The sequence below is a fragment of the Meleagris gallopavo genome, chromosome 1 (assembly GCF_905368555.1).
Source record: "Meleagris gallopavo chromosome 1, MGAL_WU_HG_1.1, whole genome shotgun sequence".
Lineage (NCBI taxonomy): Eukaryota > Metazoa > Chordata > Aves > Galliformes > Phasianidae > Meleagris > Meleagris gallopavo.
In genome coordinates this window covers 110,418,965-110,442,313 of record NC_139404.1, presented here as the reverse complement: position 1 = coordinate 110,442,313, position 23,349 = coordinate 110,418,965, and the positions used below count along the sequence as shown (strand labels likewise).

At 39.6% G+C, this 23,349-nt stretch overlaps 1 protein-coding gene across 1 annotated transcript in view; it reads right to left on the bottom strand.

Annotated features, from left to right (window-relative positions):
* Positions 1 to 4,180: 4,180 nt before the first annotated feature.
* The window catches only part of MED14 (mediator complex subunit 14), a 34,902-nt gene continuing 15,733 nt past the window's right edge, over positions 4,181 to 23,349 (bottom strand). Inside the window, exons 10-31 of the mRNA XM_031556565.2 lie at positions 22,999 to 23,110; positions 22,195 to 22,320; positions 21,525 to 21,603; positions 19,839 to 19,998; positions 19,274 to 19,468; positions 18,549 to 18,683; positions 18,176 to 18,252; positions 16,136 to 16,296; positions 15,717 to 15,863; positions 15,539 to 15,630; positions 14,252 to 14,404; positions 13,744 to 14,013; positions 13,245 to 13,397; positions 12,594 to 12,705; positions 11,848 to 11,979; positions 10,963 to 11,145; positions 10,052 to 10,287; positions 9,257 to 9,436; positions 8,956 to 9,063; positions 8,397 to 8,522; positions 7,623 to 7,812; positions 4,181 to 4,790 (exon numbers count right to left, since the gene is read on the bottom strand). Of these exons, the coding sequence (XP_031412425.2) occupies positions 4,717 to 4,790; positions 7,623 to 7,812; positions 8,397 to 8,522; positions 8,956 to 9,063; positions 9,257 to 9,436; positions 10,052 to 10,287; positions 10,963 to 11,145; positions 11,848 to 11,979; positions 12,594 to 12,705; positions 13,245 to 13,397; positions 13,744 to 14,013; positions 14,252 to 14,404; positions 15,539 to 15,630; positions 15,717 to 15,863; positions 16,136 to 16,296; positions 18,176 to 18,252; positions 18,549 to 18,683; positions 19,274 to 19,468; positions 19,839 to 19,998; positions 21,525 to 21,603; positions 22,195 to 22,320; positions 22,999 to 23,110 (3,201 nt within the window). The 3' untranslated portion in view covers positions 4,181 to 4,716. The remainder of the gene's footprint in view (positions 4,791 to 7,622; positions 7,813 to 8,396; positions 8,523 to 8,955; positions 9,064 to 9,256; positions 9,437 to 10,051; positions 10,288 to 10,962; positions 11,146 to 11,847; positions 11,980 to 12,593; positions 12,706 to 13,244; positions 13,398 to 13,743; positions 14,014 to 14,251; positions 14,405 to 15,538; positions 15,631 to 15,716; positions 15,864 to 16,135; positions 16,297 to 18,175; positions 18,253 to 18,548; positions 18,684 to 19,273; positions 19,469 to 19,838; positions 19,999 to 21,524; positions 21,604 to 22,194; positions 22,321 to 22,998; positions 23,111 to 23,349) is intronic.

Here is a 23,349-nt window from a genome sequence, read left to right as displayed (position 1 = left end):
GCCTGAGCATTTTATCTTTTTCATAGCTATACAAGCAGTCAACCTCTAGACACCTGCAACTCGCACAGCAGACGCTGGACCTTCATTGCAGGCTCTGCAACTGGGAAGGAGCAGCTGTGCTACCTGAAAGAGGCACAACGCAACCCCTGCAGCCTCTCGCCCCAAGGAGAAGAGCAGTGCCACCACAGGGCCCACCAAATCGGCCCAGCAGCTCTTGGTGTCCTGCCTGGGGTCAGTCGCTGCTGCTGCATCTGAAATCTGCCCCAATCTGCCCACCAGACGCAGGAATCATCCTAAGAAAGTACACATTCCTCCTGGGTCACCTTGAGCCTCAGATGCCCGCGTTAACGTCACTACCAGGCCATCAATGCTACTAACATTTCAAGGTCATACCAGCTAAAGTCAATGAAACAAACCTAATAATCCTCTTTCAGAACGCCCAGAAGCCCACATGCTGTGTTTGCTCACCGACTCCATGTTTGGATAAAAGGTGGTTTCCTTCAGACTTAAATCTTTCCCTGTTTGACCAGCTGATTTCTCCAGCAAGGCCACACTGTGACCAATCTATGGCCAGCAAGGAGGTGGCAGCGCAGCTTTTGTTTTAGCACCCATCTGCAGCAGGAGATAAATATAGAAGTAGAGTTAAAAAAAAACAACTTCACAAATCTACTTTCAGGCCAAAGGAACGTGCTTTCAAATCTTAAATGTATTCACACTGATTATCACCAACTCTGTATAGACACTTGGAGCTTGGAAAGAAATGATCTCTAAAGCTTGCCCTTCCAGTGTGAAACATTTAACAAAAGGCAATACCAGTCCACAGATGTCAAAAGGAGCTCGATGTTCCTGAGCACAAAGCGCTCCCCTGAGCTCAGCATGGAGCTGTATCCACACTGCTACACGAGAGGGGCAGGACCTGCCTCTCCAGAGCACCCCCAACTGACCCACATCCATGTAACCCCTCCAGGGCACACTCAGTTTACAGGAGATGGCTGGAGCAGTGCCACGCAGAGCCAGGACTGGGCTGTGCTAATAGAAAAAACATCTCCGCAGTATTTCATGTTTTGTTCCAGCTCTTGCATGGTAATGTTACTAAAATACCTTTTTAACATAGCTAAATCCTTTGGAAATGGTCAGCTTTGCAAGCTGGCCAAATAATTAATGCTTACATACATTTTACTTTAGGATTATTATTATTTTTTTAATAGCTTGCTGATGCTGTGCATATGCAAACACTTCTTTTTCTTGCAGATTTTGATGGGAGAAGGGCAGGGGATAGATGTAATTAAACAAAATCCGGCCAGTACTACTAGCTGATGCTTTAAAAACTAGGCAAAGTATTAGCCCTTATTAATATTAATCCTTATTAATTCTGTGCTAATTCCAACCTTGCTCAGTCCCATGGAATTGCTTCTGTGGAGGTACGCAGTAACACGGCTTCTCAGCTCTGTGTGAAGATCAGGACATATTCCTATGACTTCAGTGCTGTGTGAGCCCAGGACACATTGCCTGACAGCAGTAACCTTGACGAACAAGACAGGAGCCCCCACTGAGCTGCACAAGAGCAGCAGCAACTATAGTTTGCCAGTTGCTTTGCAAGCTTGCCAGATTATTACCTGGTCATATTTAACAACGAGGAAGCAACCTCAGGCAGGCCCATCAACGCACAATTTTTTTGTCAGGTGTCCAGCTGTTCCTGCTAAAAGTCCTCTGCTCTCCCAGAGAAAGCCTCTGGTGAAGCTGCTACTCCCCCACTCAACAGGATATTCACGCTCCGCTATCCACAACCTTCAAACTGTCCTTTTAAAAGCAGCCACACTGCCCTGCACAGCCCCCAGCACAACCCTTCTAGCTCAGCATCTCTTATCTCTCACAGCAGCAGCCGGACATTTCCTCTAAAATCTATTACATAGGGCTCACTTACCGAAGACTCTAATTATTGTTCTGGAAGAACGTGCAGGGCTGGGAGTGCACACACTCACGCACCGCAGCGCTGTTTCCTCAGTTTGTGGTGCTGCTGCAGACGTGTTTGGAGCCTTAAAAAACATTTCCCCTCAATAGGCATACTGCTTATGATTCACCCAGCTTAGGAATTATCAGCTGCTGTAGGAATTTCTACAGGAAAGACCCACAAACTTTAAGGCCGTGCGATACAACTTAAAAATACATTTCTCAATTATAGCCAGCATGCGATTTAAATTTTATTTCAAACAGAACTCTCACCTTAAACTTCAGCTCCGTCCGAGTGTTTGCAGGGCTCAGGAAAGCCTCCATCTTCTTTTTTTTTTTTTTTTTTTTTTTTTTTTTTTTTTTTTTTTTACAGAAACCTTCAACACAACTTGAAATGGGATAACTCGTTCCATTTATGATATGGAAAACCACAAAGCTACTGCTGTCATCTGCATTTTTGGATAGCCAGATCACTTTGTGTTCCCATTCGGCGCTGGTTGATATTGCCACTCCAAGCCTGGTACAGAACTGTTATTTTTCTCCGTATTCTTTGCTTTTTCTCACCCCACGGGCAGATTTATGGGAAACAACCTACAGGTAATGCAGGATGTGGAGTCACTGCAGATTTTTTTTTAGTGAAATAAATGCAGAAACAAATCTCCTGTGGCAATGAAAATCTCAGGTTGGGGAAATCGTTTCGTAACCACAAGTCATTGGTTCATGTTCTTTTCTCTTTTATCCTGACCTCACCCCACAATTCATTTTCAAGCGCCTCATGTTCAGTGGAGCCTTCTTCCTCAGTAACACTCCTGTGCCAGTGTGGGCAAAGAAGAGCAGTATTTCCCTGTGTCAGAAAGCAGCTTTTTGGCATAGGAATGCTCAGACCTCCAATCCAGACTAGTAGGCAGCAGAATATCCACTCCTTTTTCTGACATCGTTCTACTGCCTCTCAATTTTATATCGTTAGTTTAGTTGAGACAGACAAAAATACAAAAACTCTCCAACTGAGTAACTGCAGCAGCTTAGTATTGCAGAAAAGCTGTGTAACCAGAGGATAGATACAAGTTAGAATACTGAGTACCAACACTCAAAACCCATTTCAAGGCTGAAATCTGAAGCCAACACTAATGAAAAGATGATTTATAATGATATAATTTATAATATTTATAATATAAAGAGTTTTGACACAGACACATTCAAGACTAGAGAACAAAACCTTGTGATGGATGTGGGGGCAACAGGAGCCTCAAAGCCAACAAGGTAAACTAGAAGATATCTGCAAAAAGATTAGAATCATAGAATTGCTCAGGTTGGAAAAGACCTTAAAGATCATCAAGTCCAACCACAACCTAACCATACTACCCTAACAACCCTCCACTAACTCACTGCTAAAATTAGTTTAATGCACCCATCAGCTAAGCGGGGAGTGGACAGCTGTGCAAGTGCAGCAAGGCAGGGCTGCAGAATGCTACACTTTCAAGACAAGAAACCAAGCTGAACTCAGTAAAAACTGGAGAATATGAATCCATGTGGACAAATGATTAGATGACAGGCTAATTCTTAAAGACAGATTTTTTCTTTCATTATAAGAGCTCTCTATCATCGGCTGACAAACTTATCCAAATCCAATTCAAATGTTAAATGTGAGCTAGCTTCTGTGTTTTTCTTTTTTTTTTGTTTTGTTTTTTTTTTTTTTGTCATCTTCAGCTTTTTTTGGATCATCCTCTCCAATTTCAGGGCATATGCTTCAAGCTTCTATCTTTCTTACCTGCTTTTACAATAAGATCACAGAATGGCAGGGTTGGAAGGGGCCTCGAGGATCATGAATCTCCAACTCCTCTGCCACATGCAGGGCCACCAATCTCCATATCTAATCCAGACCAGGCTGCCCAGGGCCCCATCCAACCTGGCCTTGAGCACCTCCAAAGACCATCCACAACTTCTCTGGGCAGCCTGTGCCAGCACTTCACCACTCTTATTGTAAAGAACCTAAGATGAATCACTTCTACTTTTTTTGAGGTGCCTGAAAGTTCCACGACAGGTGAAAAAGGTGTCTTCCTTAAGCTTACAATCAATCAAAACCATACAACTAAGATTTTTTTTTTTTTAAGTTAGCAGCACACAGGGGAAAGAGGATAACAGATAGCCAAGTAAATGTGAGTAAGAGATCTGTCCAGTGACTACAGCAGCGAGGAATAATGTTTAAGATTATACAACATTCAGATTAAGATTTTTTTTTTTAATCCAGTTTATTAAATATTGCTTTTTGGGGACATGTTTACAACAAGCCCAAATAAATTGTTTAAGGATTCAAAGCAGTCATATTAAAATACAGCTTCAATATAAAGTTTGTCACAGTTTTACAGTATTCAAAAATGACAGACCTGCCTTAAAAAAAGACTATTACACCAAAACATAAGAAAAACAAAAAACAAACAAGTTTGGCATCTTCATACTCTGTATAGTATAAAACAGAATAGTAAATCTATTACCAGCAAGCTGATACTTCAATCTATTACCTAGTCTGAAGTGTCTCCCATCAAAACACACTATACAACAGCACTATACAAAAGTCGTGGTGATACTCATTTGATGAAAGTGCATCCCTGAAAGTTTGCCAGTTTATTATAGTTAGCTCTTAAAAAAAGTAAAATTAAACGTCCTCTTTTAATTGAAGGCTTAATTTCAGAGAGATTTATTTTTTATTTTTTTATTTTTTTTTTTTTTTGCTGTTTTGTCTCATTTTCAGCCTTCTTTTAAAAGTGTCTATGGACGCCCACCAGGGGGCAGCGTAAGATTAAGCATCAAATCCCGAACGGCTGCAAATATTGTGCATTCACCTGGAACAGGGAAAAGAGACATGTTAGCATCACACGCAACGGCAGAGCAACAGGCAGGGCTTAACTCTAACAGGCAGGTGAGGAAGCACGCTACTCGTGCCCCTTCTGAGCTGGGCCAACGCTCTGCCTGCTGGCGTGCTTCAAGCGTGGCCGCTACTGCCCTCGTAGCCCAGCACGAGGAGCATCCTGCTAAGAGAATACAATTAATAGCCGCTACTGTATCCTGTCACAAGTTTTTCCTGCATACTGGGAGAAACGTCCATTAAAAGAGTCTGAATTTTGCTGCTGAAGAAGCAGCAGCGCGAGCAAGGAGATAAGAGCAGAGCCTGTGAGGATGCATTAATCCTAACTGCCAAACTAGAGATTCTCAAGATTGTTTAGGGCAAGTCATTATCATAGCAAAGATACAAATCGGGGCTAAGTACCATCCACTGCATCACTATCAACCAGACTTTAGCAAACTTAGTGGTGAAGCATTTTAAGAAACACCACACAAGTGCCTGGAGCTCCTGTGTGGGGGTCATCTCCTGCAGCTGTAGGGACTTTCCTACCAGATGGAAGCCCGCTACAGAACGCAGGTTGGAGGCTCGCAGCTCAAGCTTAACTCTACTACTCCAGGACATTGATTCCATCTCAGTTCACGTATAACTACAGCCCAAAAATAAAATAGCTTTTCTCTTCCCCCGGGGAGGTATTGGCAGAGTGATGTCAGAAGGACAGTGCACTGGCAATGAGTCAGCGTTCTACTGTTAAACGCAGCATCACGTGCTTGCCCACAGATCTGAAAATAAAACTCTTCCAAAGGAACTTACTTTTCAGTTACTGCCATTTTATTAGGAGGAAAATTATGCTGAATACAAAATACTTTCTCACAAAGAGAGAAAGGTAAAAAAGATACAGCCAAAATGAGGCAACACTGATTACGGGTTACAATGACAGTGTCAATAATATCATATGTGCTCGGTGGGAAGCCCTAAACCTTTCTGACTGAGAGTGAAAAATTCACTTAACCATGCAAACTGCAAATAGGGCAGCAGAAGACCTAACACAGGTAGGAAAATCCTGAGCACAGCGCAGTAGTGTCCCAAAACAGAAAGGATATGCATTTGGGATCTCTCACGTACTGCTGTTGTAAAAGTCTCCCAACTATCTGCTATCATCTGTTGGCTCTCCCATCTCATTCAATGTTAAAGAACAGAAGGCATCTTGTTCTCTTTTGTCAGATACAGTAATGTGAGTTTTGACAGTAAGAACATATGAAATTGCAATTTAAGTGTCCTCAGGAAAGACCTTACGTTGGGTGGGAGAGATCAATAGAGACTCATCCTTTCTTTCAGAAATTAGAGGAAAGCCTATCACAATTGTCCTCTGCTACAATCTTTTTTTGCCTGGATAAGGTCCTGCTCAGGGCCACAAGCTCTATCTGTAGTTTTTCCTGTCTGTACTCTGCTGCATGCACTGCCAATTTACTTCGACTGGCGTGACAAACAAAAACTGTCTCTCCTCATCTACCTAACCGTTACCAGGAGACGTCTCACCTGGGATACTCGAGAGCTGCTTTGACTCCCTAAGCTGTAGGATTCTGTGGAGGGTTTCCCTTAAACGCAATTGACTGCAATAATAAACAGCAAAACAAGCATCTGCTCCTCCCCCCTCTAGGGGAACTCAGTGGGGAAGCACCTTCCAAAAGGAACACCTGCTGTTTAGACAAAGTATCTTGAAATAAAAGAGCTATTTAACCAACTGTTCTATCCTATCCTATACAGAACTCTTACAGGCAAGCTTGAAGCTACTCTCCCTATTTACCTACACTATTACTACATGTCAAACAGGAAACGCTTGTTAATTTAAATTTCATCACAGTTCTCCAAAATGTATGTATATCCACACCAATTTAAGATAAACATTACTCATGTTCTAGCAATCAAAACAAACCATCAGGCATAGTTAAAATCACCACGTAATGAGATGAATAATTACACAGAGTAGAAGTAGAATTCAACCTCTGGATTCACAACTTCAAACTATTCAGTGGGTTATTGAAAAAAATGCTTTGTTCTTCAGTGTGCAACTACAGCAGAACTGAAAGTTTTTGTTCATGTAAGCCACTTGAGTATTAGCTTTTCAAACCATGCTTACAGACAACATACTGCCCAAAGAACCTGCTACTGCTCTTCAGTGCTGTCATATATTAAAAAAGATAAAAAGTGTAACAAGGGAAAGCAAAGTTGCTCCCAGTGCACTACCTACCTACGGGCCAATGAACACTCAGAGCAAGCTAGTTAGCTCAAACACTTCACAGTACGTTTGGTGGGTAGAACTGTACACACCTTTGCTAGTGGACACACTGACAAAGATGTATACAGTCACACCAATTACTTCTTAACCATTCACAGCACATGGACGAGTTATGATAACTATTTTAACATTCCCTTATATTCTACTGTTTAAGCTTAATAACTTGATAGTTAAGCATGAAAACTGACACTTGACCATAGAATATTTATCGTGATTCATTCTGGGCACATTTTTTAAGAACTCCTACTGTGCAGGAAGATTTGGGCCAACAAGAGGTGCATTCTATTACTTTGGAGTAATACTTTGACAGTGATATTCAGCCTGAATCACCAGTGTAACCTTCTGGCATAGAAGTCTGCTGCACTGCCAGTGCTTGCTAATAAGTTACGTATTGCCTGTCATATCAGGAGTTTGTGATCACTAAAGAAGTATGACAGGAACCAAGAAGAATTCAGACTTAGATTTAGTTTTACACTGGAGATTTGTCACAGATGTCTGGGTGGAGAGAATATATCTACTGGACATGTACAGTACCTGGTCGTGGTGAATTCAGTTCAGCAAACCTCTTTAGAATATTGCTAACCATCATTGGAGCAGCAACAGAAGAATTCTGTTGCCTGGGAATGTCAGCCTGTTGAGTTGTACCCGAAGCCATATCATAAATAATTGGGACAATAATACTAACAGCTTCCTGTGAGACTGTTGTTTTCTGTGTTAGCTGGAGCTGTAGGGAAAAAAACAAAGCGTGTTAAATTAACAACATACATACTTCATCACAACTTCTTATTTTGTTAAACAATCTGGACCTATGGATAGTTTACACCTGAATGATAACTCCTCTGTTACAGAAGTGTCTGAAAACTGAGAGGGTGAAATGGTACACTCTCTCATTCTCAAAATCACCCTACACTGAGCATTGCTTCAGAGATGACACCTACATACTTGTTCTAATAATCTCATTTGTGCTCTCCTTTCCCAGAACCACTACTATGTATCACTCTATCTAGGCAGTAAGTGTCTCAAAGAGCAAAACAATCAAAAATTAGCACACAAAGAAATCTGCAGCTCAGAGGAAACTGAGCTTTAGGATATATTGCCAGTGATTCTTCAAGAGCACAAAACATGAAAAGGTGTTGGGCTTTTACAGGAGCGAGGCATTACTGAAGAGATATATGTAAGTCTATGTTTCCAGACAGCAGAACGTTTTTAGCTACTGTGATCATCAAACACAGTCTATGATTCGTCCCTAGCCCTAGTGGGGATTTCAAAGATATGCAGTCCTCAAAATTTTAAAACAGCCCTACTTACAAAAAACAACATTTTGGATTTCAGCACAACAGCAGGTGTTCCTGGAGGTGCAATTGGTGGTGCACTGGGAGGAATTGTTAAACAAAACTGCACGTTCCATTTCAGCTGACTTGCCTGATCAGGGAACTGTTTAGAAAGAGCATCACAGAGAAAAAACAGCAAAGTCTCACATTAGTGACATATATAGCTACAAACAAGGAAAGAGTTAGAAAGTAGACTGCTCCTCTAACTAACAGATGTTTCCAAGTTCAGCACAAGTCAAAATAACTCTGAAAGAACTGAGAATATAGCAGACAACAAGAACACAGTGATAAAGATTCCAGCCAGGCTATGTATGTGTCTAGTGTGCAGTAACACATCTGCAGTTTCTTGAAATCATTATTTAAAGGGAGAAATTTGGGGAGTTTCCAGAAGAGCTAATAGTAAAACATAACCTTCTTTATTAACACTAAATAACATATACAGAAAGTAATTTGTGTCTTCATAGATAAAGCTTTTTTTTTTTTTCTTCCCAAATACAGTAATCAAAGTTGATTGAACTAAATAGAGGCTAACTTACCAGCTCAAGTTTCATGATGTGAACACAGTCCCTGAGGATATGCGTTGGAGCCCCTAATAATTTTGTGAAGGCTATTAGGGTGTTTGCTTTAAAAGGTGGCCCTGCAACCTAAAGAAAGACACCCATTAGTGCTGCCTATTTAGATAATAGCTGTATCATTTAATATGGTAACCAGCATACACAGCTGTTAAATTTTTGTATTTCGCAGCCCTTATGTAACCCAATGAAACTCAGCAGAACCAATGCTGAGAGTTTGAAAGCGATACACAAAAATGTAAACATTAGTGATCTGAGTACATACTCTTGTTTCAAAGAACTTCTCCAAAACTTGTAACTCCTCCGATTTCCACTGTCCTGTATTTTCAGGTGTTACTTTGAGTTGCAAGGTCTGGTTGGTTTTGGGATTGAGTGCAACCCTGCACTTCAGTGCCTCCGTCTTAAACATAATTACACCTGGTTCATTGGAGTTTATTAACTGTAGCTGTACAAAAAGAAGCATCACATTCAATGACTTGTTCATTAAATAGCATGAAAACACACGTTCTCTCCCAAGACTGTAGAGGTCAACTTATGCTGTTTCCAGAAAGAAATGTGATTTTTATATACAGTTAAATCTGCCTCGAGAATGAACCCTCTGTAGGGTTTGGCTTTTTCTTCATCACTTAAAGAATGCCAATGAAGCAAAGAGACGACATTGTTTGTCTCCAACCCTAAAGCAACATTCATGACTGAGTCGTTGTCTATTGCTAACTACTTTCTTAGACATTCCTGCCAAGGAGAGACATCCACAGTAAACCTCTAGCTGTTCTAGTTAACTCACAGCTGATATACTAAACTCATGGAAACCAAAGCATCAGAAAATCGTAGTCCTGTTCTTGCTTGCACGAAAGGAAACTGAACTAAATACTTTCTCTAAATTTTGATACTTGAGATGGGAACATTCAGAAGTATAGCGGAACAAGTCCAATAGCAAATACTTGTGATATCTGAAGTGCTTCAGTTTGTGTCTAATTGGAGATGTGGAGTACAGAAGCACTAAGATGAACATCTCCAAACTGATACTTGCAAATCAATATTAAAACACCCTAAACCATACCGTTTCCTGTTGTATGATCCTCTGAAGATGTCTCCTCATAATAACTGATCCAAGGAATCGCTCAAGAGGGGAGCAAAGATAGCTGCCAGCTAGTCCTGGCACGAGCCCAGGGGTAGGAGAGGGCAACAGCAGAACATTCAAGGCACTGTGGGTGAGGATTGTAGGTATGGATGCAGCCCAAGAACGCTGAGGTAGTTTACGAGGTGGAGGCATGCTTGTTGGCATTGCTTGGGAACCTGTTAGTAAGAAAAAAGTAGTTGCAGTTGCAGTAGTTGCAGAACTTAAGTCGAAACTTAAGATGTGTGTTCACTTTATTTGCTATCACTACTCAAACAATGACCAGCCTGGGCCAAAGCTTAATCTTTTTTATTTGAGCATTTAGCTGCCTAATAACAGGCAACAGAACAAAGTCAAAGCATTAGAGTTTCAATCCTTGATTGGTGCAAAGTCTCAGTAACATTCACTCATGTTCCCTTTTTCTCTTTCTTCAGTGTGCTAGCAGGTATCACCTTTGTACAACAATCTGAATGAGATCTAAAGACAGTTAGATCAAACTTGCAAGAGCAGCATTGCAGCTCCATAATATGAGAAGTTATTATTCTGGTAGGCAAATATGCCTATCACTGTTTTCATTCCAAAGATTTTTCTCTCAGTCATGCAGCTCAATAGTTTAAGACTAACTTTTGTTAGTCAAGAGGCATCAATCCTGTTGACATTAATGCTGAATGATTCAACTCATTTTCTAGTTATAGAATTCTTGAAACAGTCCAGAATAAAGGCTTCATCTCTTTACTTATTTTACTACACAAAGAAAGAAAACACTGTTGAGACACAAATCTACCAAAAATGTCCAGAACTAGAAATGCTAAACATGAATGTTTCACAATTATAATGCTAATTATGCAACCTACTTGTTCCAGCTCGTGGGGAATGAGAGGCATCTGGGATAGGTGAATGAAGGGAAGGATTGGCTGGTGACATTCCAGGCATCCGTGCTGCTGGTGATGGACCAGAAACCTGGGGAGATCCTGGCCAGTTCCCTGCACGCTGACTGGGTGACATCATGGTGTATGGTGAGCTTGGATCTATGGTACCTGCAGATATTACAAGACCATCACCTTAAAAACAATTCAAGTTTTACTAATCTAAAAAATACTTGCAAAATCTACACAATTTTAAGATATCTTCAATCTTTCAGAATTTATTTTACATCTGTACTATATGGGCAGATGAAAAAAAAAAACCAAGATAGAAATTTAAGGGTTTTCTGCTTGTGATTTTCAAAATAAAATAAAATTGAACATTAAGGCAAATCAATGTGTTTAACACAACTGGGATGAAATTAAAGAGAGCTCTTGCATATAGATGTTTCTATTGCTCCTCAGCAAATGAAAGCCTCAGCTGGGGATGAAGCCTCCAGCTGAAGATGTTCTTAATCTAAGCTCTATCTTGGAATTATCTCTGCAAAAGTACCTTTGGTGTGATAGTCTATTACAAAGGCTGATCAGAGCAAGCTTCTTAAATTGTCTACTGTATATCTATTTCACTTAGTTCATCTCCACAGTTTTATTGGGGTGCTAAAATAACCACCTGAACCTTCACTAATTGTAATCTGTGCCATGCAGCGACTTTTGACTGCTGTTAACAGTTACACACACATGTATAAAAACAGCTACATAAGTCAATTACAAAATTCTTTTTTTCCCTCCATTTAAGTATGCTCAGGAAGAGATAATTTTGAGCAGCAAATGTGTTCTCCCTGTCCCTGCATACAGACAGGCCAGTAAGGAACTCACCGTGTGGGCTGGCAAAGTTTGCTGTTTGACCCATTGTAATTCCCAGGGAAGAAGGTGAAGGAGTTGGACCAAAGGATGCTGGTGATGGTGCTCTTAAAGCTCCACTAGGTGAGCTCGCAGCATGCAAGTTTCCTAATCAAAAATATCACATCATGACATACACATTTCCCAATTTTTTTCTACCAATTGCTACAGCTCCCTCATTTTAGAGCAAACAAAATTCACGAGGATTTTTTTTTCTTGCACTAAAAGGCTGTATTTTGTATGTGCATGAAGATTATATTTTCCAGAGGAATTCAGCACACACACAAAGCTTTACAAGATACCTGACTTGAAGAATGGCATTTTCCCCTCCCTTAAATTTAAATAGTTTCAACTGTTGCACTGTAACAGTTAGAAACAGAAAGCTAAGCTTTGGTGATTAAAAGCTTTTCTAAAGGAGGAGGTGTTAAAAATGATCAGGTTTTGACTGAGCAAGCTATAAACCCTAAGAATAAAACAGTCTCAAAGATTATATAGCTCAAGATGACACACTTCTGCCATTTTTTTTTTTTTATGCTTTGAAATACACCCTTCAAAACATGCATAGCAGGACTTTGCTTTGTTGTTCTTCCAAATTATAAAGTATATTAACTTGACTAACTTGGAGCTAAACACAGCTTGAATATCAGAAAGCAGGATGCACGCACAAAAAGCAGCATGTGTATTTTCAGCATGATTAGCTCACAAATTCTCAGCCATCTCACCTGGTGACTGTGTGTGCATCATAGATGGAGAAGGTGTCACTGTGTTGTGATAGGAGGTGGGTGGCGAAGTAAGAGGATATGCTCCCGATGCTCCTGCCTGCTTTGCAAACGGCTGAAAGTGTTAACACAAGCCAACAAAAGTCTTTTATCATTTTGAACAAAAACTGACTGCAAGAGAATACTAGTGAGAGTTTGATCCTCATCTATGATTTACTCAATTCACTATACCACCTTGTTCACAACACACTATTTTTTTTTAAATCATTTTATAGTTTTTCAGGACAAAAATGTCTCTGCATCTCATCCTTCCTTATCCACCGCTCTGTACAGAGAAGCCTCCTGACTCTTTCTCCCTCCCTTCTCTGCCCCACATCTTTCATCTTCAACAGCTATTTTCCCACCCTCCGTCAAAGCTTTGCTTCTGAAGTGGCAAGTCTCATATGACACTCCAAAGCTGCCGGTCATCTGCTAGGGGCTGTTTACACTGGAATAAAAAATGACAAATTAATGTTTTGCCCCAAGGGAAATTCCATCACGTAACTTTTATAGTCTCCCATTCAATTCTTCACTGCCAACTATTTCAGAAAGTAATCTTAAAAACCTGCATTTGTGGAAGACAATAAACGTTTTTAACTTTTGACTGTAGGCTACCTGCTGTGGTTGCTGTGGCGGTTGCTGAGGCTGAAGCTGAGATATCAAAGAATCCATCATGTCACCTCCGATCGGAGAAGGCGGGTTATCGTCTTCATTTACAGATCGTCTTCGTGCATCCTGGTTGCTGTCAACAAACATGTTCAGGAATGTCTGTGGATAAAACAGACATTTTGTTAGTAAACAGACGTTTTGTTAGTAAACAGTTTTTTGCCATTTGCATTGTATTACATGAATGACCACAGCGTTTGTTGAGGTCATTAGCAGCAGCAGAACTAACCACTAGCAAGCATTCATTACACATAGTATATAAAGTTTACAAAATATATGAATTCATAAACAGAATTTTTCAGTGGATCTTTAAGTTCAATTCACAGCCATCCTCCTTTCTTTCAAAAAGGGGTCTTCCATCATCACCAAACAATAAGCCTTGCTCATTAATATGAAATCTCTCTAGTTACCTGAAACACCAACTTAAAAACAACTTGGAAGCAGTCACCTTTAATCCAGGTGCAGGGTAAAAACCTTCAACTATTTTGCTGTTGTCAAAAAGACTGTACGCTCCATCACGTATCGCTACAACGCCACGGCTCCGGCAGTAGATGTCAATGCAGTACATGTTCCTAAAAGCCAGCCTGATATGCGTGGGCGACTGTGGCAAAATCGAGAAACACTGATAGGCAGTGTTAGTGCGTTGAGTCAGACCCAGCATGGGCACAGTTGGAAGTTTGTTGATGGCATTTAATGGAGCCTGAGTGTCAAACAAAACCTGAAAAAGAACAGATACTGAGAGACCAGACAGCTTACTGTTAAGTAGAAGTCTGCAAAAATCTGGGCTGGGTGGGGGCACAGATAATAGGGTTAGGAAAGGCACTCTTTCCCAAGTCACCTTCTGCCAAGGAGATTCATAATCAATACACACATGTAATTTTGAAGATAACAGTTTAATCAGCAATCACCTCTTAGTCACCTTGGACTTTTCTTGAGGGAAGTGTTTACAACATTACCTGTAACAGCAGCACCACGTTTGGTGTTTTATTAAACATCTCCTGGAGCTGGTGCAGAATCGTGTTGTGACAGTTACTGCAACCTGAGTTTGGGCCAACAGTTCCCAGTGAAATGTGGAACTTTTGGAGTATGGAGTTCCACTGAATGCTGATCTGCAACATTAAGAACAAAATGGCCATGGAAATTAGAACCAAGAGGTTATTACAAGAAAGCTGGTCTGATCTCATTTTTATCCTTTTTCACAAAACCTCAGATTCCTAACTCACCGTTGAGGTTCTGAAAAGACTTCTATTAGCTTTTGTATAACTTACTTAGTTAGCTGGATTGTTGACAACCATCAAATCAGACAGTTACTTCAGCAAGTCAATCAACTTGAACAAATGCCTTTTCTGACAGAGTTGAGACCGAAGAAATTAAATATGAGAGATTTGCACCACAAAGAACTGATCAAGAGTTGCTGGAGGTGGACCGATTATCTCCACCATGTCCCAGAAAAAGAACTGGACAAGCTAATATGTAAGGAAGTGACACATAAAATCCACAATGCTACTCCCATTGCTTACCAAGACTAACAGTCACAATAAAATGCACACAGAAATACTCGTAAAAAATGTGAACACACAGACTTTCTAGGATGCAAATTTTGAGTGCATCAACTACTTTGCATCAGTGCACACTCAAATATATTATTAATCTGTAATAAACGTGGTTACTTCCTTCCTTGCCCTGCATTCGGTGCAAGGGAGTGAGCAAGCACACAGACAGTAGACAAAGTCATTAATATGCTGTAAATTCAAATACGACAGAGAAAGCTAGACTTCTGAACAAGAGAACAGCACTGCTACAAAATAATTAGGGATTGTCCCATTTAAAAGCACAGTACTACATATAAAACTGAGTCATTTCTCTAAAGCAACATTAAGCTTAAAAGATCCATACATCCCAGTATAACAGCAGTAGCAACACAGCAAAAGTTTGAACAAAGCTGCTACGCCAGCCTTCACCAACCATAAGCTGTGCTGACAGATCAATGATGCCAGGAGAAGGATCAACTCTCCTTCCTACAATTTGAAGTACATTGCACAAATTCTCAAAAAATCTAAACAAGGAGGAATCTAGCAAATTACTAATCCAGTGCCCTTTATTTCTGTCTTTTTTACATCGAATAATATTAATTCCACAATAATATAATACCAGGATATATTTTGTTGCACAATTCTAAGAACTCCAGGTCTACCCAATGTGTTTTCAAATATACATTTTAAGTGGACTTAGGAATTACTTACTGAGCTCCCCTTGGTAGTTCCATAACAAAGGATAAGTTTTCGGTAATTGTAGATACGAACTTCTGAAAAAATGTTTAAGTGGTTGGGTATGTCTTTGAAGAGAGCAGAGAAAAGAGCATGAGAAAACCATAGTAATCTGTAAATATGATTTTTAAAGAAAAGGAGACTATTTCAGTACCTGGTAAGGACCGTGCAAACTCCAGGACACATTCATACAGCCGAGCAATGCTGTTCCAGTCATTGAGGAACATCTCAACAACTTTGCGACCTCCAACTGGTTCAGATAACTGGTTTTCATATGTTAGGTAAACATGACGGGTTGGTCCTACAGTGTTAGAACAGTAAATAATAATTAAACAAGCGGTTCCTAAACTAGGGTTTACAGACTATGATTAATCTGTGGAGAGAGTCCAAGAAGCATACTTAAATAATAAAGAAGCATCAACTCAACAGTCAAGAGCATTTGATAAAGGTGCACTGTGGCTCATTAGAAATGTTAAGAGTAGATAGCTGTCCCTTAACGCAAAAAGATTGGAATGATACTGGAGCGGACAACATAATAAGACAAAGACACAAGGTTTACCTGACCTCTCTTACCTTGCTCCCTGGATGAAGTGCTATTGAGTGGACAATTTGCAAACACCAGCTCAGCGACCCACGTGCGATTATTTCTACCTTGTAATCGGAAAGTGCAATCAAGAAGAGATCGGTCCAGAGCCTTCTGTGTTTCCTCGTTTACACCTTTACAGGGAGGAATTCTATTTGTGAAGAAAAGAGGACCTCAGTTGCACACAGTGTAGTCCCCAAACTGAAAAATAACACCTTTTAACATTTCCTGAAGGACTTATAAGTCTGGACATGAAAAAAAAATGAATAATCAACAGTAAGACAGACAGCTGGACCACACAGTTGGAGATCTTGCTTCTCTTCAAGGACTCTAAGTGTGTTATAAAAGCACAGTGAGTTAAGACCAATTTTTATATGGATTCAACACTTGCAAATTACAGACTTTTAATGGAACCGCTGAACTGCCCTGATCTCCAGATAAAAGTAGGAGCACACTAACATAAAGCTTTTATACAGAGAAACGAGCTAAAAAAGATGAAAATAAAGTTCTGTGGCAACCAGAATTTGTGTATCAGGTTCTCCTTCTGAACGAGTTCACTTTAAATGTAATGAATAACCTAGCAATTATCTTAATACCCACTAATTTACTCCTATACCAATGCGAGAATTGAATTTAGAGTACAGAGTAAATAAAGCTAAAGCAAAAATATGCCTAACTTCTCTACAAATTGAGTTTATTTCAGAAATGTCATATACCACCCCTAAATCCAGCTTACTTCTCTGCAGTTAAAAAGGTAGAGCCTGATGCATTTAAAGACATTGTTGTATAAAGGCATCAGTATCTCAGCAGAGTAGAAAAAGTTAAGTTTATTTTACACTTTAGAAGACTGTGGGTTTGGTGGCATTTGTTGTTGTTTCTTTGTTGTAAAATTGATATAATTTATTTTACTTCATAACACAACCTGAAGTTGAACTAGTGAGGCTTGAAGTAAGCCCCAAGGAATATCAAAAACTGGCTGGACTGATTAGTAGAAAGCACTGTGGCCAAAAGCTCCAGGTCAAATTGGTGGCTGCATGTGGTTGGCACTCCTTGGGGTTAATACAGAGGCCAATAATATTTAACTTCAACAATCTACATGATGCCAAGGAATACACAGGTGATGTCAAACAGAAGGGAGCAGCAGTCAGCACGTTGGATAACAGGGCTGCCATTTAGACAGACCTCAGCTGGCTGAAGGCACGAGTTAACAGAAACCTCATGAAGTTATGCAAAAAGAAACGCAGTCCTGCACTGGGCAGAAGATAACCTTGTGAAGCAGCACAGGGTGAGAGCTCACTGGCTGCATAGTAGCTCTGCAGAAATAGAACCCGGGGGCCTGAGCGAGAAGCTGGACAGGAGTCAGCAGCATGTTGTTGCAGCAGTGCCAGACCACTGCATCCCGGACTGTATTAGCATCAGCAGAGACAGTCAAACCAAATGACTACTCCCCTCTGGTCAGCGTTTGAGATCTCTGTGCCATAAATCCTTGGTGACTGGAAAATTCAGCTTTGAGCAGATGGCTAGACCAGATAACCTCCAGAGGTCCATGTCACTCTTTACTGTAAGGGCCTCAGATGTTTCCTTCGCAAGTTCTTAACCATGCAATTGCCTTTCCTGGGTTCCCTTGCATTTTCCTCTACAGTATCACATACTGGTCATTGGTAAACAACATATGGAGTAAGCAGGTCTCTGACCCAATCTAAAATTGCAATTACAAGTTCATCAGTCACCACAATGCTGTATATTCCTTAACAGTGCCTGGATGTTAGAATTGAGGACTGTAAGAGACTGTTTTCAGAGCACCCCAGTTTAGGCTAATGAGAAAAACAAACAATAGCTGGCTTTGAGCGTACTCTCACTTTCCTCTTTGTACAGCACTGCTTCAAGCAGGAATGCAAAACACACAACAGTGAAACAAATCAAGTTCTTCCAAACCCCAGCCCCCACAACATTTTTAGTGTTACTCTCTGAACAATCCTTTTTTCTCTCAAGCATATGTACAGTAATCAAACAGGAGTATATTTCCTTACTTTAATAAACGTATGGCATGGCTGAAGCCATCTCCTTCTACTTGTACTCCTTGGTGAGGAATGTCCATATTGGATAACTACAAATGAACAAGAAAAAGGTTATCTCATGCAAAAAAAGTCAAGCAAAGTAAGTGCAGCTTTCTCATTTTTCCTTTTCCCTCAGCTTCTGAAGTCTTCTGCAGTTAGTGCTTCGTATTAGAGAACCAGCTACAAGACTAGAGCAACCCAGTGTAGGACGTCAGCTACCCAGACTCAGCTAGAAAGGGGACTACAAAGTGAACATGTCTAGATGTAACTGTTCAGAGAACACGTGGACAAGAGAGTCAGGAGCAGCAGAAGCGAAGAAGCAAACAAAATATTTCTTAATACATACCTCCAAACGAAGCCCTATAAACGGCATATTTGTATCGCACATGGCTACAATATGAGCTAGGACTTTATTGAAGGCACACATTTCTCCCGTCCGTTTTGGTTTCTTAGGTTCTATGGAACATGGATCACCAGACAACTAGAGTTAAAATAAAGACAAATAAATATTCTTGCACATTTTGGAGTAAACATTTTGTGCAGACGTCAGAGAACAACCTAATTCATCCGAATTTTAAATGAAACACACACTGAGAAAAATTCCTAAAGGGTCAACTTCAGAACTACAGCAACCAATTTGAAGTAATTTTATAATCACCTCCTTCCTCAAAACAGTATGTACACACCAGTAAGCCAGGTCAACCTGGCCCCAAGAAGCAACTCCTATCAGTCCCCATGAGACTTTCAGAGACTACACTTCTATGGCACAAAGCATATCATGTTGATACCAGTGCTTTGCTAATAAAAGCTATGCTAACTACCCCTGTACAGTGCTCTCCCTTGGCTTTCTTTTAGACCAACTAAAAAGGCTCAGCATGAATTCAAAGACAATAACTGTTGGAAAATAGTTTCCCAATACCTCCCTGGGAAGCAGCCCAGAGTACTAAGCCTCAGTGTAAGCCTCAGCCACACAAACTTTGAAACAGCTGCACTAAAGCTGGTAATGATGCTAAGAACATGTGTTTGGCTTCCATGCTTTAGAACGAGGCTGAAGGCTTTTGAAACACATACCTTGCGCTTGACACCACTTTTCATTTGCTTCCCACTTTTTGTGTCTAGTACCAACTCTTCAATGTTTGGCTTGAACTGCTGTAACAGAAGTGCAGTAGCAGGGTTGTCATCTCCTTCAGCATAGCTCACTGAGAGAAAGTAGTATTTGTACTCTAGTTCTGTGGGGTTGCCAGGAACATCAAACATCTCTACAACCTGCATTTAAACAAAATAACAAAATCAACAAGATCCTTAATTGAGGTTATGCCTACATCAGTTTCTATTCTTCCCCCAATTCCTGCAGGAAAACACAGCCCTCTTTTTTAAGACACTGATACTGTGGCTATGAAAGGGATCCAAGAAGAGAAAGACGAGAATTTCAGGAATATAAAGAGAACATGAGGACTGCTGAGTAGCAAATGTTTATGTCCCCCTCCTCTTTATGAGCCTGACTGCCTAACAAACCCACAGAATGAGAGAAGGTAGAGAAGCAAGGATTACAGCAATTAACTTTCTTCCTAATCTTAGAGTTAACATTACAAATTGCCTGAGGAGAGAAGATAAGAAGTATTTTTCAGATACTTACAATGTAGTACTGTGGAAGACGAGTGAGTTTGATAAACAATTTGTGCTTGGAAAGGTTTCCCACTGGATGGCTAGCATGATTAGCTAGCTGAAGTGTTTCACTGCTCACTGTAGGCAGATGCTTTATTGACTGTTTGCAACGTTGCTGTCCAAGCCAGAACCTTGCATTGAAATAAAGGCATTAGTACTTTGAGACTGTTTTAAATTATGTTAGTGTCAAATTAGGAGCCAGCCATAATCTAAAACATCTAATACTGCTGTGCAAGCTACACACAGTTAAACAGATTTTCTTCCTGCTGAGTTTGTATTTCCTTATTGCTATATTTACATACTGCTTTCAGCTTGAGTAACAGATAGCTGCTAGTTTATGAAGAAAAGCATTGAAATTATTTATTGAATGAATATAAATATATATTTATATTACAATATAAAATTACAATATAAAAAGAATAAACAAGATATAAAACAAGCACATTGTATGATTTAGAATCTCACATTATTTTGGGTATAGAAAAAGAAATCTTTGCTCCTGCGTGCTGATGAACAAGACAGTAAGAAAGTCACCTAAGATGGATTAATATCACTCTTGATTACATTATAAACAACCTAATTCCCTTGAATAAGTTTGGAAGTAAAGAACCACAGCAAGACAAACAAATTGATTCTGATGCATGGAATTAAACTTGATTCTACTCAGATTGAGTACACCAGAAAGCCAACCTAGGCTTGAAGGAGGGAAGCAACGCATGGCATGGTTTCTCAGTCAAACTTCCACTGAGAGCAGCAGTGAAAAACGTGGCTGTTCAATGTCTGTCCAACAGGATGCACCATCTTTATTCTCACAGAAACATCTGAGATTAATTGTCCAAAAAGACACTTTATAGGACTGTCTAGCTTACTCAGAAACAACAGCACTACCCAAGCCATTATCTTGAGCACATTACTTATGACAAAGGGAGGTTGATTAGTTTCTCCAGGGTGCCAGTGCTTCATGAGTCATCATGCCTCTTTTAGAAACAAAACCCCTCAAATAGAGGCTTCACTCTGCAATTAGCTCAGAGTACTGGGAATTTCCAAAAAGAAAGAGCAGGTGGAATTTGGTTTTTCTGCAGTTGTAAGCTGTACTTGTATTATTTGCTACAACCTCTTATGGGGGAGCAAAACGTATCTTGTGCCTAAATCTCGGGGCTCTAAAGAGGGAAGATATGAAGTTCAATACAACCAGAGCAGAAATATTAGAAGATAAACATATTATTTAAATCATTCTAGGTCACTTCTTGGCTTTCCCTTTGTATTGTGAAAAGGGAAATTGCTCTTCCTGAGAAACAAGAAGAATTCAGCCATAGAAACAGAATGGAATAAAGGAGATGGAAAATGAGTATGGACACAAAATGAGATCCTCAGGAAGCAAGTGGTCTGCTCCTGATGAAGTGAGAAGACTTCATGCAGAGTGTGCATGCAGCAGCACCTCAGGCTACGTGCAAGAAGGCAAACTAAAGGAGGACTGTGCAAACATCACCCAGCAAAAATTTTCTCCACTCATTTAAAGGAGGCAACAAATACTCAAAGTTGCTTAGGACATAGAAAAAGTACATTCCCTACACAAAGCTAAGCAAGTACGAACATCCAAAATGCAAACATGGTAACTCATTCTATAGTAACTAAATGAATTATTCAAGTCTCTCACTTAAGCTGCTGGAGCCAAGGAATGATCCGCTTCATATCATCATTAACACACTTCTCTATGTCATCCAGTGTCACTTGATCTGTAAGGATATCAAGTGAATAAATACTCTTAACAACTGCTCTTAAAACAGCAAGCTTTTACCTTCTAATGAAAGTGTTTTGTTTAATTTAACAACTACATTTAAGTTACAAAACAAACGACCCATAACACTTGTGGAACCAAAGCAGTATGTTCTTATGCAAAAAAGCCAAAAGAATTAACTTTACCTAAAAACAACAACAAAACAAACACAGAAAGAGAGAAATCTGAAACATTAAGTTAAACTTGAAAAATATCTCAAAAATATTTAAGGTCAATCATGTCCATACGATATGCCTTTAATCATTACCAGCTCTGCCCAGCTGGTAATTGCAAATGAAATGCAAATGATGTCTAACAATATATAGTAATTTCTTCCCATAAGATATGCTAAACTGTCTATCATAAACACACAGATCCACTTATCAATTCATATTCAATTAAAATATCTAGATCACTCAACATACAGCTTCATTAGCTTAACCCTCACTTCTGGAATTTCAAAGATTTGACAGAACTGTTCACACAAAATAACCTCATAATATACGCTGTATTTGATATCTTGCAACCCTACTTTGTTTTATCTACTTACCAACACCATAGAGCATCAATTGAAACATTCCAGAATGGAGATCAACAAAAACATGCAGACACTCTGATCGACCACATGGTTCCAAAATTGGAATTACAAGAGTTGGAAGAGCTGTCTCAATGAATGCTACATAAAAAAAAAAAAAGAAGTTAATAATTAGCCACAGAATTCAAGTTCTCATGTTAAAGTTCAGCCCATTACAATCTCCAAACATGTTTGTTTTTAATAGGAAATTTTTTTTTACTTGCAGTAGTTCTGAGTTCAGTATAAGCATTTGCACATTCTTACACTCAAGATGAAGAGGAAACTGAATACAGTAATTTCCTGATGAAAACTGTTAATAATAAGCCAAGCAGAAAAGGCAGACTAAATAAAAAAAAAAAAACAACAAAACATGAATACCTTTTAACTCACTGCTTCAAGACTGTAAGCTCAATTTGAATCTCAAAGTTTCAATGGCAGCTGAAGCCTCACCCAAAATCAGTTTAATACAGTGGAAGATTTGCTTTCAACTCCAAACTAGTTTTACAGTAGACAACTTTTAACCCTTCTACAGCAGATATAATACTCTAGCAGCTTCAGCTATTACATTACATTTACAGATGGGTATCACTGAGTATTTTAATTAGCAATGCAGAATAATTTAAAGCTGGATCTTTTTAATACTGAACATACTATCCTACGTTTTTATTCATATTTTTTTTGTTCAAATTAATGAGAACAAGAAACAACAAGAAAAACAGAAAACATTCCTAGGGATAAAAGGAGAAAGATTTCAAACACATTTTGGTAGAAAACACGTACAATTGTCATTAACATTGTAACTCTTCAGAATGGCTTTTAGCTCCTGGAGTTTTTGATGAGATCTCGCATGGACACTGTCTATTAGGAGTTTTTCTATTGATAGATGGTCAATCTGGAAAAAAGTTCCAAGCAAGTTCAAATTTGACAGATGGGCTTTATGCCCTAGCACACAAAAACAAAGCTTAATAAAATGATTACTTGGAATTCATCTGCTGAGAACTTTGGTGAACCAAAAGAGTTATTAACCCGAGTATTTGTTCACTACAAAATACAACAAACATACAGTCATCAGTCCCTATGCAGATCTACTTGTTCTAGATCAAGGCTGGAGTATTTTCCAGCTCAGCATGC